At 44.6% G+C, this 18,870-nt stretch overlaps 1 protein-coding gene and 1 pseudogene across 2 annotated transcripts in view; both read right to left on the bottom strand.

Annotated features, from left to right (window-relative positions):
- The window catches only part of LOC123723653 (nuclear pore complex protein Nup107-like), a 34,025-nt pseudogene extending 26,796 nt beyond the window's left edge, over positions 1-7,229 (bottom strand). Inside the window, exons 1-7 of the transcript XR_006770694.1 lie at positions 6,979-7,229; positions 4,147-4,244; positions 3,820-3,912; positions 3,469-3,581; positions 2,856-2,991; positions 2,531-2,634; positions 1,969-2,096 (exon numbers count right to left, since the gene is read on the bottom strand). The product of XR_006770694.1 is annotated as a nuclear pore complex protein Nup107-like (transcript). The remainder of the gene's footprint in view (positions 1-1,968; positions 2,097-2,530; positions 2,635-2,855; positions 2,992-3,468; positions 3,582-3,819; positions 3,913-4,146; positions 4,245-6,978) is intronic.
- Positions 7,230-15,440: 8,211 nt separating this feature from the next.
- Positions 15,441-18,870, bottom strand: part of LOC106576640 (ras-related protein Rap-1b) — a 118,422-nt gene continuing 114,992 nt past the window's right edge. Inside the window, 3 exon segments of the mRNA XM_045722399.1 lie at positions 15,441-15,726; positions 17,115-17,185; positions 17,187-17,230. Of these exon segments, the coding sequence (XP_045578355.1) occupies positions 15,668-15,726; positions 17,115-17,185; positions 17,187-17,230 (174 nt within the window). The 3' untranslated portion in view covers positions 15,441-15,667.

Raw genomic sequence — 18,870 nt, forward strand, 5'->3', positions numbered from 1 at the left:
CATATGTTTGGAACATCGAATCGCAATAAAATCCCAATACATATGGTATCGGCATGTAAGTATTGTGATAATATCGTTTTGTGAGTTCCCTGGTAGTTCACAGCCCTAATGTATATTAAAACATGTAAAAAACGAGAGAGAGAATGGAAGGCACGAACAGACAGATATGCGTGGAGAGAAAAATATGGGGTTTCCCAGAAAGACAGACAGGGAGCTAGAAAGAGGTAAAGAGAGAGAGAGCCAGACAGACAGACAGACACTAACCTGTATAGAGAAGAGGTAAAGAGAGAGAGAGGCAGACAGACAGACACTAACCTGTATAGAGAAGAGGTAAAGAGAGAGAGCCAGACAGACAGACACTAACCTGTATAGAGAAGAGGTAAAGAGAGAGAGCCAGACAGACAGACAGACACTAACCTGTATAGAGGTAAAGAGAGAGAGCCAGACAGACAGACAGACACTAACCTGTATAGAGGTAAAGAGAGAGAGCCAGACAGACAGACAGACACTAACCTGTATAGAGGTAAAGAGAGAGAGCCAGACAGACAGACAGACACTAACCTGTATAGAGGTAAAGAGAGAGAGCCAGACAGACAGACAGACACTAACCTGTATAGAGGTAAAGAGAGAGAGCCAGACAGACAGACAGACAGACAGACACTAACCTGTATAGAGGTAAAGAGAGAGAGCCAGACAGACAGACAGACAGACAGACACTAACCTGTATAGAGGTAAAGAGAGAGAGCCAGACAGACAGACAGACAGACAGACAGACACTAACCTGTATAGAGGTAAAGAGAGAGAGCCAGACAGACAGACAGACAGACACTAACCTGTATAGAGGTAAAGAGAGAGCCAGACAGACAGACAGACAGACACTAACCTGTATAGAGGTAAAGAGAGAGAGCCAGACAGACAGACAGACAGACACTAACCTGTATAGAGGTAAAGAGAGAGAGCCAGACAGACAGACAGACAGACACTAACCTGTATAGAGGTAAAGAGAGAGAGCCAGACAGACAGACAGACAGACACTAACCTGTATAGAGGTAAAGAGAGAGAGCCAGACAGACAGACAGACAGACACTAACCTGTATAGAGGTAAAGAGAGAGCCAGACAGACAGACAGACAGACACTAACCTGTATAGAGGTAAAGAGAGAGAGCCAGACAGACAGACAGACAGACACTAACCTGTATAGAGGTAAAGAGAGAGAGCCAGACAGACAGACAGACAGACACTAACCTGTATAGAGGTAAAGAGAGAGAGCCAGACAGACAGACAGACAGACAGACACTAACCTGTATAGAGGTAAAGAGAGAGAGCCAGACAGACAGACAGACAGACACTAACCTGTATAGAGAAGAGGTAAAGAGAGAGAGCCAGACAGACAGACAGACAGACACTAACCTGTATAGAGGTAAAGAGAGAGAGCCAGACAGACAGACAGACAGACACTAACCTGTATAGAGGTAAAGAGAGAGAGCCAGACAGACAGACAGACAGACACTAACCTGTATAGAGGTAAAGAGAGAGAGCCAGACAGACAGACAGACAGACACTAACCTGTATAGAGGTAAAGAGAGAGAGCCAGACAGACAGACAGACAGACACTAACCTGTATAGAGGTAAAGAGAGAGAGCCAGACAGACAGACACTAACCTGTATAGAGGTAAAGAGAGAGAGCCAGACAGACAGACAGACAGACACTAACCTGTATAGAGGTAAAGAGAGAGAGCCAGACAGACAGACAGACACTAACCTGTATAGAGAAGAGGTAAAGAGAGAGAGCCAGACAGACAGACAGACACTAACCTGTATAGAGAAGAGGTAAAGAGAGAGAGCCAGACAGACAGACACTAACCTGTATAGAGAAGAGGTAAAGAGAGAGAGAGCCAGACAGACAGACACTAACCTGTATAGAGAAGAGGTAAAGAGAGAGAGCCAGACAGACAGACAGACACTAACCTGTATAGAGAAGTGATGAGGCGCCAGGTGACCATCTCCTGCTGTAAAAGCCATCTCATACCAGCAGTCTTAGAGGACTTCTGTTGTCCTGGTGCTGCCCTCGATACCAGCCTCTGGAGCATGCCCACCTGGTACACACAATACACCATTATGACTGTGTTCATAAGGGCAGCATAGCTATACATGCACCATTATCACTGGGTGTTCATAAGGGCAGCATAGCTATACATGCACCATTATCACTGGGTGTTCATAGGGCTGCATAGCTATACAGGCACCATTATCACTGGGTGTTCATAAGGGCAGCACAGCTATACAGGCACCATGATCACTGGGTGTTCATAAGGGCAGCACAGAGCTCTGCATATAAACACACAATGACTCACTCACACACACACACACACAGAGGAGCAAACCTCCTGTTCCACAAACTCTTGCACACACACACGGGTTCTATAACACACACGGGTTCTATAACACACACGGGTTCTAAAAAAACACACACACTCACTAGCATACACACAGTAGGGGAAGTTGCGTCAGGTAAGTGAGAAAACGGTACCTTATCTTGACAGATGGCTTCATACTCCTCCAGCAGGTCAAAGACAGCAGTGGAGGAGTGTCTGAGATAGGACTGGAGGAACTCTGAGAACAGACTGACTGACGCTGCAGGACACCAGAGCAGCAGGAGAGAGAGAGGGAGGGGTCAAAGGTCAGTGTTGTATTCTATACATTTACAGAACAACACCTAGCCTCTGTACGACACTACCCTCTGTAACCTGTTTCCCTAAATCTGGACCATGAAGTCATTTATACGTGCTGATTTTCAGACCTGGCTGGAACACCAGGGAAATGGAACTGCTGGGGAGAAAATAAATCAATCTGACCAGCCTCTCCAGGATCCTCCTCCTTCAGCATTACAGAGGACATGTTGATGTCGTCAGTAAAGCTGGTGTCCCCCAGTCCCAGCCCGGACAGAGGAGACGGGTACAGGCTGTTCGTCCAGTCACTGTCATCCAGGTTCTGGAGCCCAGAGGGAGTCAAAAACACAGAAACAATCAGGCGTGTGGATCGGCCTCAAAGTTGCATACTTGATTAAAAGGTAGTCAGTGAAATGATGTTTCGCACGAGCAGCACCGCAGATATTGCAATGAGCAAGATGCAACACTGACACAGTATCTGCACGGGTTCGCTTCACACTCTTACAACATGGTAGCTACATGACCAAAACGGTGAAGAAGTTAATCCTCACGCTCCAACGCGCTTCAGTTGTGGAAAATTGACCCACTATACTGTTTACTTTGTGCATCTACGTCATATCACTGAGTCTACCTTTAATAAGAGTCAACAGGTGATGAATGGTGATGCAGTGTGGTTTAATTAGCTATTCTATTGGCTAGGTTCTTCTGTCTCCGGATCCCCTCTTTGGAGACAGACAGAACCACACAGTGTCTGGCAGCAGACAAAACACCCAGTCAAGACTGGTATCCATCTCCTCACCATGCTCATACTGCCAAGGGGAGGTCGTGGTGTATGGATGAAACGAGGAGTCCTGCGCCCTGTCGCCAAGATGGCTGACACATCTGGGTTCCTAGCAGCAGTCTTCGGGGTGACTGTAGGGAGAGGAAGTAGGAATAACCACTAGAGTACAATCTGTTACAACAGTATAGCCTTGTCTCCGGTCATTCTGGGAGACACCAACGAGTGGACGGTGAGAGTCTGGGGTAACAAACCGGACATTATTTGATCTAGATGTCTTTATCGTGGTTGACAGTGGTTTTACCTTCAGCCAAACAATGCTCTCCTAGCAGAGCCAGAGGGCTGTGTTGGTAATGAAGAGGACAGACTTACAGGACTGTTTGAAGAGGGATCCAGGTGTGTGGCAGAGCAGGGAACGGGCAGGTGTGGTGGTACTACCTTGGTTGTCATCACGAGGAGAAAGGACTGGACAACAACGGTCAGGGAATATAACTGGATAGTTACTGTAACTAAAAGACACACCTTATGCAGTCATATAACAGCCCCATGAGACTTCTGTTAGCTACCTATTAGTCTGAACAACAGTGTGTGAGCAATGAGCATCAGTAATACAGGTATAATGGTATAACATAGACAAAGCACAATCCACAAAGACAACAGGTAGGTAGGTTTTCCATGTCAACAGCCCAATAAGGATACAGTTGAATTGAGCCTTCTTCTGAACTGAACTCTTTCGGCGTGCTGCTCTGGTCACTTCAGCATCCCGTACAATAGGCGACAGCAACTCATTCTGGTCCCTACACAGAGGAACCATGTTTGTTCAGATACTGTAAAGCAGGGTTTTGCTTCAGCCCTACACAGAGACACGTGGCCTGCTCCTGGCCCATGCTCATTGACCAGAGATAGTTTGACGGTAAACAAAGTGCTCAGAAGTCATTTATTTTGTATTTTGGAGAGACAGCTTGCGCCTACATACACAAGTTCACCAGCGTTCTAGTAATACCTTAACTTAGGTACGTGAACCCTGGCAGTAGTGGTGCCTGGAGAAATTTTGCTAATCATTTCCCCAAACGGCCTGCCCCACGAAAGGAAAGGCGCCCTGTGTGAAAAATTCTATGAGAAAAAGTGACATACTCTGAATGATCTAAAATGATAAATCCCATATTGGGATGAATTAGGCTGTCAGCTGAGTAAGAAAATTCACAGGTTTCAATTTTTTTCTGCACTCTTAAATTCCCATGTTTTCAATTGATTTTTTAATTTTATTTTAAAGGATGTTCTAAGTCCATAACAATGCTTAAATCACAACAGGAAACAACTTGAGGTCTGGGAGAAATCTAAGACATTTTGAGTGTAGTTTCCCTTTAATTCAAGTGTGCAGGCACCTAGCACTGTTTGATTAGCAGTGTTTCTGTAGCACAGGCACCTAGCACTGTTTGATTAGCAGTGTTTCTGTAGCACAGGCACCTAGCACTGTTTGGTTAGCAGTGTTTCTGTAGCACAGGCACCTAGCACTGTTTGATTAGCAGTGTTTCTGTAGCACAGGCACCTAGCACTGTTTGGTTAGCAGTGTTTCTGTAGCACAGGCACCTAGCACTGTTTGGTTAGCACTGTTTCTGTAGCACAGGCACCTAGCACTGTTTGGTTAGCACTGTTTCTGTAGCACAGGCACCTAGCACTGTTTGGTTAGCACTGTTTCTGTAGCACAGGCACCTAGCACTGTTTGGTTAGCACTGTTTCTGTAGCACAGGCACCTAGCACTGTTTGGTTAGCACTGTTTCTGTAGCACAGGCACCTAGCACTGTTTGGTTAGCACTGTTTCTGTAGCACAGGCACCTAGCACTGTTTGGTTAGCAGTGTTTCTGTAGCACAGGCACCTAGCACTGTTTGGTTAGCAGTGTTTCTGTAGCACAGGCACCTAGCACTGTTTGATTAGCAGTGTTTCTGTAGCACAGGCACCTAGCACTGTTTGGTTAGCACTGTTTCTGTAGCACAGGCACCTAGCACTGTTTGATTAGCAGTGTTGCTGTAGCACAGGCACCTAGCACTGTTTGGTTAGCAGTGTTTCTGTAGCACAGGCACCTAGCACTGTTTGGTTAGCAGTGTTTCTGTAGCACAGGCACCTAGCACTGTTTGGTTAGCAGTGTTTCTGTAGCACAGGCACCTAGCACTGTTTGGTTAGCACTGTTTCTGTAGCACAGGCACCTAGCACTGTTTGGTTAGCAGTGTTTCTGTAGCACAGGCACCTAGCACTGTTTGGTTAGCAGTGTTGCTGTAGCACAGGCACCTAGCACTGTTTGGTTAGCAGTGTTTCTGTAGCACAGGCACCTAGCACTGTTTGGTTAGCAGTGTTTCTGTAGCACAGGCACCTAGCACTGTTTGGTTAGCAGTGTTTCTGTAGCACAGGCACCTAGCACTGTTTGGTTAGCAGTGTTTCTGTAGCACAGGCACCTAGTGCACATTGCTGCGCCTAAAATGTTAAGAAACAATATTTGATCAACATTTTAAGCTAAAAATTCTGGGCCCGGTTTCCCAAAAGCATCTTAAAGAGCGACTGCCTTTATAAAGCAACACATCCCTTTGAAAACAGCCCATGTGGCATCGATATGAATCAGAAACAGTTAGCTTACTCTAGTGTCAAAATGGACTACACAGTGTAAATAGGATCATTTTGGTCATAAAGTCAGTCTCGTCTAAGACAGAGTTTGAACTTTGTGTGTCACAACAGGTAAATGAAGTTTGGGTTTTGAGCCCACTAACATGGGGTTAACAGCTGTGGTGATTGCTCTGTCTGGCAGCTGACTTAGTTCACATAAAAGACAACACATTGCATTTTTTTTTTTTTTACTTGAGAAATACTGCACCAAACATCTTAGATGTGAAATAGCACAACTAAAACTCCACTGGCAAACACGTCAACATGTATCTTAGATTCATTCTAACTTAGTCTTAAGATGCTCTTGGGAAACCGGTCCCAGATCTATTCCATCAGCCTTAAAGGATTTTACGTATAACTTTACCTCCACTACACTACTTTAATACGCATCATGGGGATTAAGAAAGTCATAAACGCAATGCGCACTGAAAAATAAGTGGGTGTCTGGCAGTCACTAAACTAAATCGGGGGGGGATCCTCTATGGGGGAAATGAATGGGAAGATGAATGGCGTTGAAGCAGCACATAGCGCCCTAGACCAGAACTAAAATTACGCTAGCTAGCTGTGATCCAGAATCAATATATTAAGTTAAACAAGTTACTGAACACTTCAAATTAACTAAAACGCCAGCAAACGTGAATTACTATAAAAGACCCATTAGCTAACTAGCTGGTGGTACAAACAAACCACTTACTAGACAGCTGCAAGACACGTTCAAACGACTTGTTAGCTAGCTAACTTAGCTATATATTATTATACCTGCCATTACAAATCTACAGACCGCGTAGTCATGTAGTACAATCACTAAACACTGTAACAATGTCACATACGTCCCTGTAATTCATCTTTTTCTATCAGCATAAAAAGCATTTTACCAGTCCATGACAGCAGGATATCAACTCCACAGCAAGATAATCCTGTTTGCTAGCTTCTACTTTTGGTTCCCGCTCGACAAGGAATTACAATCGAGCTCCAATACTGTTTAATACACCCCCATTAAATAGAGCCAATCTCCTATTATTTTGCGACGCAAAATCATTCGTAAAATCTAAATAAAGTAATTTTAAATGGGCAAATCAGTGTTTACTAGTCATTAAATCATATTTGAGATTATACTCGATTACTTTGGACTGATGACCAAAAAAGCTGCTACCATAGAGATAGATAGAGAATTCATGTTTTTATATATGTGCCATTATAGCGTCTGTGAGCACACGGGCAGCGCCATTGAGGCCATTTCTATTTGAAGTAGTCAATTTTCTTATTCACGATTGTCTGATCCCTCCTGATGACCCAGTTAGACATGACTCCAACAGAGTCATCAGGAGGGACCAGACAATAAAGTTGGAAGTCTCACCCAGTTAACTACATTACAATGGTGGAAACCCTCAATAGAGCTACACACGCTAAAACAGTCTCTTGGCCATTACAGGTCTCTATTATTCTCTATGACTGCAGCGCGTCATCTACTCCACAGGCTGTGAAGGAAGAGTCGTCATGTTGCGCTCAGTAGCGGACCATTCCTACAGCGCCACCCTCGGGCAGCAACAGTTAAATGTCCGTATTCTTCTCTTTTTTTCCCTCATGAACTGGTTATTCTCTCGGCCTACACTTCTTTAAATGATCTCATTTACCAAGGCATTCTTTCTTGATATCATGGCAATGTATTAAACATGAACTTGTAGCACGTAAAATGATATAACATATAGCTATGAGTGCAGAATGTTTCACTTTGACACAATTTGTCTTAAAACATAAAACAAAAGTCCATGTATTTTCATTTTATTATTATTTTTTTTCATGTGGTCAGTAGCAGTCCATTTCAGACGGAGAGTGCAGGGCCATATCAATGTTTCATCAAAGTCCATGTTATTTTCCTGCATGTTGAAGAACAGGAAGTCTATCTGTCCATAGAGTTTCCTGGAGGCCCAGAATAGCACCGTTGTGTTGTGTGTTTATATCATTCAGGCTTTCCAAGGATGCTGTGTGTTTCTGAGACAAACGTCAGACAGGCTGAGTGGTCACACCCTGCGAGAGGCTGGAGAAGTCCATAGATTGAGTCCCAAATGGCACCCTATTCCATATATAGTGAACTACTTTGACCAGAGCCTGGACGCACCCTATTCCCTATATAGTGAACTATTTTTAACCAGAAACCTATGGAACCTGGTCAAAAGTAGTGCACTATATAGGGAATAGGGTGCCAGGGCCCATAGTGTTCTGGTCAAAAGTAGTGCACTATATAGGGAACAGGGTGCCATTTTAATACACACCCATGGCGTTTCCAGCACAGAAAGGACAATACTGACAGTATAGAAGAAGTTCAATAACTGTTGAGGAACAACAGAAGGACAGTTGTAAAAACTGTTTATTAAAAAGGTATGTGTCGTGGAACAGACTCAAGGGAGAATATTTATCCCAGTAACACATTGTGTTTATGTAGGCTGTTATTGTAAATAAGAATTTGTTCTTAACTGACTTGTCTAGATAAAGGCAATATATATATATATATATATATATATATATGTATATGTGTGTGTGTTCATCTGATAAAAGACCACTCCCTCTCCTAAGGGACCAGACTGTTATTTGCTCATTGCATGTTACAGTCTGCTATGAACCTAAACTGTATGGAGTTACCTCACTCTGGGCAAGTCACTTCAGGCCAGCGAGTTCCTCATCATTTTAACTATAGTACGCTTCCTTAGCCCGACTTACTTTATTCCCAACCCCAAGGAGTCCAATCATTGGCCTGAATGACTCCATTTCTCTGATCTGACAGCTGCTTCCACCTATCCCTGACAGGCATATCAGTTACACTAGGCTTAGCTGTAGATTCTGCAGCAGAGGCCCAGAGCAGCTGATGAGTTCATTTGCTACTGGCTTATTGTATGTACACTAGAGAGATAGAGATTACACTAGACATGACTAGTGTATCTCTACACTGTCCCCCCCCCCCCCCAGTCTCCATAGACATTCATAAAGACCCATCCCGCTGAATAGCAGCCCTACAGGAAGTAATGCGATGACAGGACCAGAGGGCCTCAGATCCTCAAATCAACATGTCATCCACAGGATTAAAGAAGAAATTGAATTATTCCAGAGTCGAGATCAGCAAGCATATTTTCAATAGATCATGTGCTCTGTGTTTCTATACACAAAGAGATGTAGGATATGTAATGTATGGAGTCTAACAGTCCAGCAGGCAGCTCTGCTCTAGCCACAGTCTGATAATGACTTTTCCCCTGACGGAGAGAGATATGGAGAGAGAGAGAGAGAGATATGGAGAGAGAGATATGGAGAGAGAGAGAGAGAGAGAGAGAGAGATATGGAGAGAGAGAGAGATATGGAGAGAGAGATATGGAGAGAGAGATATGGAGAGAGAGATATGGAGAGAGAGATATGGAGAGAGAGATATGGAGAGAGAGATATGGAGAGAGAGATATGGAGAGAGAGATATGGAGAGGGGGAGAGAGAGAGAAAGAAAAAGAGTGAAGGAGAGAGATCGTGATAGGGAGAGAGAGAGTGAGAGCATGAGAGAAAGAGAGTGGGAGAGAGAGCAATAGAGAGGGAGGGAGAGAGAGAGCGAGAGAAAGAGAGTGGGCGAGAGAATGAGGGAGAGAGATAGGGAAGGAGAGTGACAGGGAGAGAGAGGTACATGAAACAGAATATCTGCCAATGGAGTGATAGATGACTTCTATATGAACCCTGGTCTGGGCTGCTCTGCTGTGATCTTGTATTTAACAAGCCATCTGACTTCCTGGAGTACGGTACCTAGTGTGACTGGTGGTGCTGCTAACTATGCTGTCTTTCAACTGCTTACTGAAAGATTTACATTACAGAGTAGGAACATTTCTGAAACTTTCCTTCACGTCTTCCTTCTATTCGTGTATGTCTGTGTATCTGACTATCTCACCCTCCTCTACCTCAAAGCTACTGAGGAATAAAGACCAAAGCAGTACTATTACAGCAGGGGTGTCCAACTCATTCCATGGAGGGCCTAATGTCTGCTGGTTTGGGGTTTCCTTTCAATTATGACCCAGACAACCAGGTGAGAGTTCCTCACTGAGACCTAGACAACCAGGTGAGAGTTCCTCACTAAGACCTAGACAACCAGGTGAGAGTTCCTCACTGAGACCTAGACAACCAGGTGAGAGTCCCTCACTAAGACCTAGACAACCAGGTGAGAGTTCCTCACTAAGACCTAGACAACCAGGTGAGGGTTCCTTACTAAGACCCAGACAACCAGGTGAGAGTTCCTTACTAAGACCTAGACAACCAGGTGAGAGTTCCTCACTAAGACCCAGACAACCAGGTGAGAGTTCCTTACTAAGACCTAGACAACCAGGTGAGAGTTCCTCACTAAGACCTAGACAACCAGGTGAGAGTTCCTCACTGAGACCTAGACAACCAGGTGAGAGTTCCTTACTAAGACCTAGACAACCAGGTGAGGGTTCCTTACTAAGACCCAGACAACCAGGTGAGAGTTCCTCACTAAGACCTAGACAACCAGGTGAGAGTTCCTCACTGAGACCTAGACAACCAGGTGAGAGTTCCTCACTAAGACCTAGACAACCAGGTGAGAGTTCCTCACTAAGACCTAGACAACCAGGTGAGAGTTCCTCACTAAGACCCAGACAACCAGGTGAGAGTTCTTCACTAAGACCCAGACAACCAGGTGAGAGTTCCTCACTGAGACCTAGACAACCAGGTGAGGGTTCCTTACTAAGACCTAGACAACCAGGTGAGAGTTCCTCACTGAGACCTAGACAACCAGGTGAGAGTTCCTCACTGAGACCTAGACAACCAGGTGAGAGTTCCTCACTAAGACCCAGACAACCAGGTGAGAGTTCCTTACTAAGACCTAGACAACCAGGTGAGAGTTCCTCACTAAGACCTAGACAACCAGGTGAGAGTTCCTCACTGAGACCTAGACAACCAGGTGAGAGTTCCTTACTAAGACCTAGACAACCAGGTGAGGGTTCCTTACTAAGACCCAGACAACCAGGTGAGAGTTCCTCACTAAGACCTAGACAACCAGGTGAGAGTTCCTCACTGAGACCTAGACAACCAGGTGAGAGTTCCTCACTAAGACCTAGACAACCAGGTGAGAGTTCCTCACTAAGACCTAGACAACCAGGTGAGAGTTCCTCACTAAGACCTAGACAACCAGGTGAGAGTTCCTCACTAAGACCCAGACAACCAGGTGAGAGTTCCTCACTGAGACCTAGACAACCAGGTGAGGGTTCCTTACTAAGACCCAGACAACCAGGTGAGAGTTCCTCACTAAGACCTAGACAACCAGGTGAGAGTTCCTCACTAAGACCTAGACAACCAGGTGAGAGTTCCTCACTAAGACCTAGACAACCAGGTGAGAGTTCCTCACTGAGACCTAGACAACCAGGTGAGAGTTCCGAACTAATCAGTGACCTTCTTTTGTCAATCAAGTAGGAGCGAAAACCCACAGACACTCTGCCCTCCGTGGAATGAGTTTGAGACATGTGCATCACAAGATGGGGAGGTGGTTAAACCACAGAGATAAAACAATCTGTATGGCTAAACCACAGAGATAAATCAATCTGTATGGCTAAACCACAGAGATAAAACAATCTGTATGCTTAAACCACAGAGATAAAACAATCTGTATGGCTAAACCACAGAGATAAAACAATCTGTATGGTTAAACCACAGAGATAAAACAATCTGTATGGCTAAACCACAGAGATAAAACAATCTGTATGGCTAAACCACAGAGATAAAACAATCTGTATGGCTAAACCACAGAGATAAAACAATCTGTATGGCTAAACCACAGAGATAAAACAATCTGTATGGTTAAACCACAGAGATAAAACAATCTGTATGGTTAAACCACAGAGATAAAACAATCTGTATGGCTAAACCACAGAGATAAAACAATCTGTATGGCTAAACCACAGAGATAAAACAATCTGTATGGCTAAACCACAGAGATAAAACAATCTGTATGGTTAAACCACAGAGATAAAACAATCTGTATGGTTAAACCACAGAGATAAAACAATCTGTATGGTTAAACCACAGAGATAAAACAATCTGTATGGTTAAACCACAGAGATAAAACAATCTGTATGGTTAAACCACAGAGATAAAACAATCTGTATGGTTAAACCACAGAGATAAATCAATCTGTATGGCTAAACCACAGAGATAAAACAATCTGTATGGTTAAACCACAGAGATAAAACAATCTGTATGGCTAAACCACAGAGATAAAACAATCTGTATGGCTAAACCACAGAGATAAAACAATCTGTATGGCTGAACCACAGAGATAAAACAATCTGTATGGCTAAACCACAGAGATAAAACAATCTGTATGGCTAAACCACAGAGATAAATCAATCTGTATGGCTAAACCACAGAGATAAAACAATCTGTATGGTTAAACCACAGAGATAAAACAATCTGTATGGTTAAACCACAGAGATAAATCAATCTGTATGGCTAAACCACAGAGATAAAACAATCTGTATGGTTAAACCACAGAGATAAAACAATCTGTATGGTTAAACCACAGAGATAAAACAATCTGTATGGTTAAACCACAGAGATAAAACAATCTGTATGGTTAAACCACAGAGATAAAACAATCTGTATGGTTAAACCACAGAGATAAAACAATCTGTATGGTTAAACCACAGAGATAAAACAATCTGTATGGTTAAACCACAGAGATAAAACAATCTGTATGGTTAAACCACAGAGATAAAACAATCTGTATGGCTAAACCACAGAGATAAAACAATCTGTATGGCTAAAACAACAACAACAACACAGAACATTCCGGCGGCGGGCCGGCGTCATGGCAACGCCCTTGCATGGCAATCCAATTTATTGAACTACAGATGCTGGGTTATACAAAATACACCACTTCAATTAAGGCTTTTAGTTTACATTTGGCCACCCCTCTTTTCCCTCCCCACCCCTCCCCTTGCCCATCCCATAATAGGCAGATGACGTTGCATTTCCAATACTGTGGCTCTGTAAGGGGGACATGGTACACATGGTCTATCCACCAGGACTGATGCTGTTGGTTAGCATCACAGCAACACAAAGCAACAAAGGCATTCTCTTACAAGAGGTCAACAGAGGTCACGCAACTCACAACAAACGTGCAACTTTAACCCCCTCCTCCCCCTCCCTCGCGTCTCAAATGGCAACCTAAGCCCATAGGGCTGTGGTCAAAAGTAGTGCACTATGTAGGGAATAGGGTGCCATTGGGGACGCACACCCCGTCTCATCCAAGTTCTGCCTGTTCCTCCTCCTCCTCCTCATCATCTCTACATTGCTGTGGTTCTTATTGTATTTCAGTCTTATTCCCTGCTGCTTCAAACACATTAGTTTGTCCCCCTCCCCCACATTCACTATAGAACAGATAACCCCACACGGTTACTCTTCATCACTATCATCATCATCACCATCATCATCATCCGACAGACTGACAGGAAACAGGTCAAACCAAGTATTACACAGGTGAAATAGTCACTAACAGGCAAGTTTCTTTACTGACAGGATCCAATATTTGGTTTTCATATCCTCAGCTGACAACAGATGCATTAGCAAGGGGACAGGGGAGGGGCTGGGGAAGAGGGGAGGGGCAAGGGCTTGGGGAGAGGGGCTAGGGGAGAGGGGAGGGGCTAGGGGAGAGGAGTGAGATGGGGAAAGAGACTAGAGGACAGGGGGAGATAGGGGAGAGGGGCTAGGGGAGGGGCTGGGGAAGAGGGGAGAGGGGCTAGGGGAGAGGGGCTAGGGGAGAGGAGTGAGATGGGGAAAGAGACTAGAGGACAGGGGGAGATAGGGGAGAGGGGCTGGGGAAGAGGGGAGAGGGGCTAGGGGAGAGGAGTGAGATGGGGAAAGAGACTAGAGGACAGGGGGAGATAGGGGAGAGGGGCTAGGGGAGGGGCTGGGGAAGAGGGGAGAGGCAAGGGCTAGGGGAGAGGGGGAGGGGCTGGGGAAGAGGGGAGAGGGGCTAGGGGAGAGGAGTGAGATGGGGGAAAGAGACTAGAGGACAGGGGAGATAGGGGAGAGGGGCTGTGGGAGAAGGGGAGAGAGGCTGGTTTAGAAAAGGAGAGGGAGTACAGTGGGAATCTACAGCAGCGTTTCCCAAACTCGGTCCTGGGGCCCTCCTGGGTGCATGTTTTGGTTTTTGCCCTAGCACTACACAGATTATTTGAGTAATCATCAAGCTTGATTATTTGAATCAGCTGTGCAGTGCCAAAAGGTGCCCCCCTTGGGGTCCCCAGGACCCAGTTTGAGAAACGCTGCTCTACAACAGAAGTGTGGAGAATAACATCACCAATGACAAAAAAATCTATACTTCCTGTTGTAGATCGCAGATTCTGTGAGAGGGGATTGGCTAACTGGACAAACCAAACCAATGAGAGACGGCCTTGGAAGGATGAAGAATAAAAAACATGATGAGGATCGCCCAGTCACGTCGGCCACTGGTGTCTCAGAAGTTGGGTAGCTTGTTAAAATGTCAAGTCCCTCTTTGACCACAACCCCAATTGAAAAACCCCACTGTACAAACATCTTTGTAAACAACACAAGGGCTGCCTCCAAAATGGCACCCTAATTCCCTATATAGTGTACTACTTTTGACCAGGGCCCATAGGGAAACCAATAGGGAAACCCATTGTGCTCTGGTCAAATGTAGTACACTTGGGTGCCATTTCAGACGCACACAAGGAAACCCAGGCATGACATAGAAGGATGATTGGATCATAGTTGGATTCTCCAGAAAGAAAGATGATTGGATCATAGTTGGATTCTCCAGAAAGAAAAAAACCTATTTGAAGGCAACATCATCAGGCTAAAAGACAATTTCATAGTTACTGAAAAAACATGATACTTTTTTTCTTTTTACACATATAATAATCACTGTTGTATCCACAGGTTTACTCCTCAAATAAAAGTCATATCAATAGCTGTCGCAGTATAGCATCTCTCAGTGGAGACCAAACTAGTCATTTTAAAAGAAATAAAAAGACAGAAAAATTATGTTGAATGATCGAAGGAAAATCAAAAGGTACAAATAAAATGTTAGAAAAGAAACCACAGGAGCAAGTTAGCTGTATGAACCGGACTATATAGGTGCTCTTTGGGACTCTCTCTCTTTTCTCTGGCTAATATAGAGGTGCTTATAAATACCACATCATTGTAGCTACTCACCATGGCAACGTGCACATTCTGGTTAGACATCCGTTTCTACGGCTACTGTCTCCGTTAGCAATAACACTGTGTGTAGGGATCCGGATTTTTATTTTGATTCATATTGACTGAGTTACCTATTTTATTTATTAAATTTACTTTATTTTATGAACTGAATTTTTTCATTTCAGTTGCATACAGTTAGAATATCTATATTTCTAAGTAGAACTCTTGTTCTCGTGACACTGGAGAGAGATAATGGTTCATCTGTGTGTAAAAAGTGATGTATTGTAGCTTTGAATCCGTTGGTGGGTTTGTTTGTTTGTTGTTGTTGTTAAAGGGGCTTCACCACACAGGAAAGTCCATTCCATCTTAGGTTTTAGTAACGTCGGAATGCTGGCACTGCTGAGAGAGACAGCAGCAAATCAGACCTGAGAGAGAGGGAGAGAGAGAAGGTGGGTAGAAAGAGAGAGAGAGAGAGAGAGAGAGAGAGAGAAGAGAGAGAGAGAGAGAGAGAGAGAGAGAGAGAGAAGGTGGGTAGAAAGAGAGAGAGAGAGAGAGAGAGAGAAAGGTGGGTAGATGGAGAGAGAGAGGAGAAGAGAGAGAGGAGAGAAAGAGAGAGGAGAGAAAGAGAGAGGAGGAGAGAGAGAAAGAGAGAAGAGAGCGAGAGAGAAGAGAGGAGGAGAGAGAATGAGAAAGAGGATAAGAGAGAGAGGAGAGAGAGAGAGAGAGGATAAAGAGTGGGAGAGGGAGAGGGAGAGAGAGGAGGAGAGAAAGGAGAAGAGAGAGAGAGAGGAGGAGAAGAGAGAGGAGAAGAGAGAGAGGAGGAGAGAAAGGAGAAGAGAGAGAGAGAGGAGGAGAAGAGAGAGGAGAAGAGAGAGGAGAAGAGAGAGGAGAAGAGAGAGAGAGAGAGAGAGAGAGAAGAGAGAGGAGAAGAGAGAGAGAGAGAGAAGAGAGAGGAGAAGAGAGAGGAGAAGAGAGAAGAGAGAGAGAGAAGAGAGAGGAGAAGAGAGAGGAGAAGAGAGAGGAGAAGAGAGAGGAGAAGAGAGAGGAGAAGAGAGAGAGAGAGAGAGAGAGGAGAGAGGAGAAGAGAGAGAGGAGGAGAGAAAGGAGAAGAGAGAGAGAAGAGAGAGGAGAAGAGAGAGGAGAAGAGAGAGAGGAGGAGAGAAAGGAGAAGAGAGAGAGAGAGAGAGAGAGAGAAGGAGAGGAGAAGAGAGAGAGGAGGAGAGAAAGGAGAAGAGAGAGAGGAGGAGAGAAAGGAGAAGAGAGAGGAGAAGAGAGAGGAGAAGAGAGAGGAGAACAGAGAGGAGAAGAGAGAGAGAGAGAGAGAGAGAGAGAGAGAGAGAGAAGAGAGAGAGAGAGAGAGAGAAGAGAGAGGAGAAGAGAGAGGAGAAGAGAGAGAGAGAGAGAGAGAGAGAAGAGAGAGAGAGAGAGAGAGAGAAGAGAGAGGAGAAGAGAGAGAGAGAGAGAGAGAGAAGAGAGAGAGAGAGAGGAGAAGAGAGAGAGGAGGAGAGAGAGAGAAGAGAGAGAGAGAGAGAGAGAGAGAGAGAGAGGAGGAGAGATAGGAGAAGAGAGAGAGAGAGAGAGAGAGAGAAGAGAGAGGAGAAGAGAGAGAGGAGGAGAGAAAGGAGAAGAGAGAGAGAGGTATAGAGACATTAATGACACTTCTAACTGCACCATATGATGTCTCTTAATATGAAAGGGAGAAGTTCTTGCTCAAGATATTCCTCAGGTTTAAGACAAGGAGGCCGCAGCCAAATGCCTACAACTGTCTTTTCAATTAGGCAGTGGCATTCTGACTCCTACAAGTGCTTTTCACCTGGCTCAGTGCGACAGAGCAGCTGTGTATTAGAGGAGCTGACAGTTGGACTTTTTGCGTGTCTTCCCAGGTACTGGGGTTTTCCTGTTGATCTGCCTGACCAGGTCATAGAAGATCTGAAACACAGAGAGACACAACAATAGTTAGATACAAGTTAGCCATGGGTATCGTGTTAAGAAACGGCGGCTAGCCATGGGTATCGTGTTAAGAAACAGTGGCTAGCCATGGGTATCGTGTTAAGAAACAGTGGCTAGCCATGGGTATCGTGTTAAGAAACGGCGGCTAGCCATGGGTATCGTGTTAAGAAACGGCGGCTAGCCATGGGTATCGTGTTAAGAAACAGTGGCTAGCCATGGGTATCGTGTTAAGAAACGGTGGCTAGCCATGGGTATCGTGTTAAGAAACGGCGGCTAGCCATGGGTATCGTGTTAAGAAACGGCGGCTAGCCATGGGTATCGTGTTAAGAAACGGCGGCTAGCCATGGGTATTGTGTTAAGAAACAGTGGCTAGCCATGGGTATCATGTTAAGAAACAGTGGCTAGCCATGGGTATCGTGTTAAGAAACAGTGGCTAGCCATGGGTATCGTGTTAAGAAACGGTGGCTAGCCATGGGTATCGTGTTAAGAAACAACGGCTAGCCATGGGTATCGTGTTAAGAAACAACGGCTAGCCATGGGTATCGTGTTAAGAAACGGTGGCTAGCCATGGGTATCGTGTTAAGAAACAACGGCTAGCCATGGGTATCGTGTTAAGAAACAGTCACAGGTGTCTTGGTTTCAAAAAGCAAGACCATGAGAGAATACATGTAAATAGCAGAGCGTGCCATTGGACTAGATCGATTCACACACTGTCAGATAGATGGTTTTAGAGAGTCAGTCAGGGCGTTTTAGTCAGGCCCAAGGCTCAGACCAGATCTCAGTGGACAGCGTGAGTGATGTCATCCACATCCCAACCAGACAAGATGACACCTCAGGCCACAATATTTACTAGACAGACAAATCACGTCTCAATCTGTGAGAACTCACCCAAGGGTTTATTTATGGATAATGATAGATAATGACTCCTTCAGGGCAATTGTATGTACAGTACCAGTCAGAAGTTTGGACACACCTACTCATTCAAGGGTTTTTCTTTATTTTTAAGAATGAAGTATCTTAGACAAGAATGAAGTATTTTAGACTATGTGAAGTATCTTTGACAATAGTGTATTTATAGTATCACAAACTGGTCAGAATGAATGAATGGTCTGATTATTTTATTTCACCAGACAAAGCTGTATGACTAGGGGTAACATACAAAGCTGTATGACTAGGGGTAACAGACAAAGCTGTATGACTAGGGGTAACATACAAAGCTGTATGACTAGGGGTAACAGACAAAGCTGTATGACTAGGGGTAACAGACAAAGCTGTATGACTAGGGGTAACAGACAAAGCTGTATGACTAGAGGTAACATACAAAGCTGTATGACTAGAGGTAACAGACAAAGCTGTATGACTAGGGGTAACATACAAAGCTGTATGACTAGAGGTAACAGACAAAGCTGTATGACTAGGGGTAACAGACAAAGCTGTATGACTAGGGGTAACATACAAAGCTGTATGACTAGGGGTAACATACAAAGCTGTATGACTAGGGGTAACAGACAAAGCTGTATGACTAGGGCTAACAGACAAAGCTGTATGACTAGGGGTAACAGACAAAGCTGTATGACTAGAGGTAACAGACAAAGCTGTATGACTAGGGGTAACAGACA

Source organism: Salmo salar, chromosome ssa07, assembly GCF_905237065.1.
Source record: "Salmo salar chromosome ssa07, Ssal_v3.1, whole genome shotgun sequence".
NCBI lineage: Eukaryota > Metazoa > Chordata > Actinopteri > Salmoniformes > Salmonidae > Salmo > Salmo salar.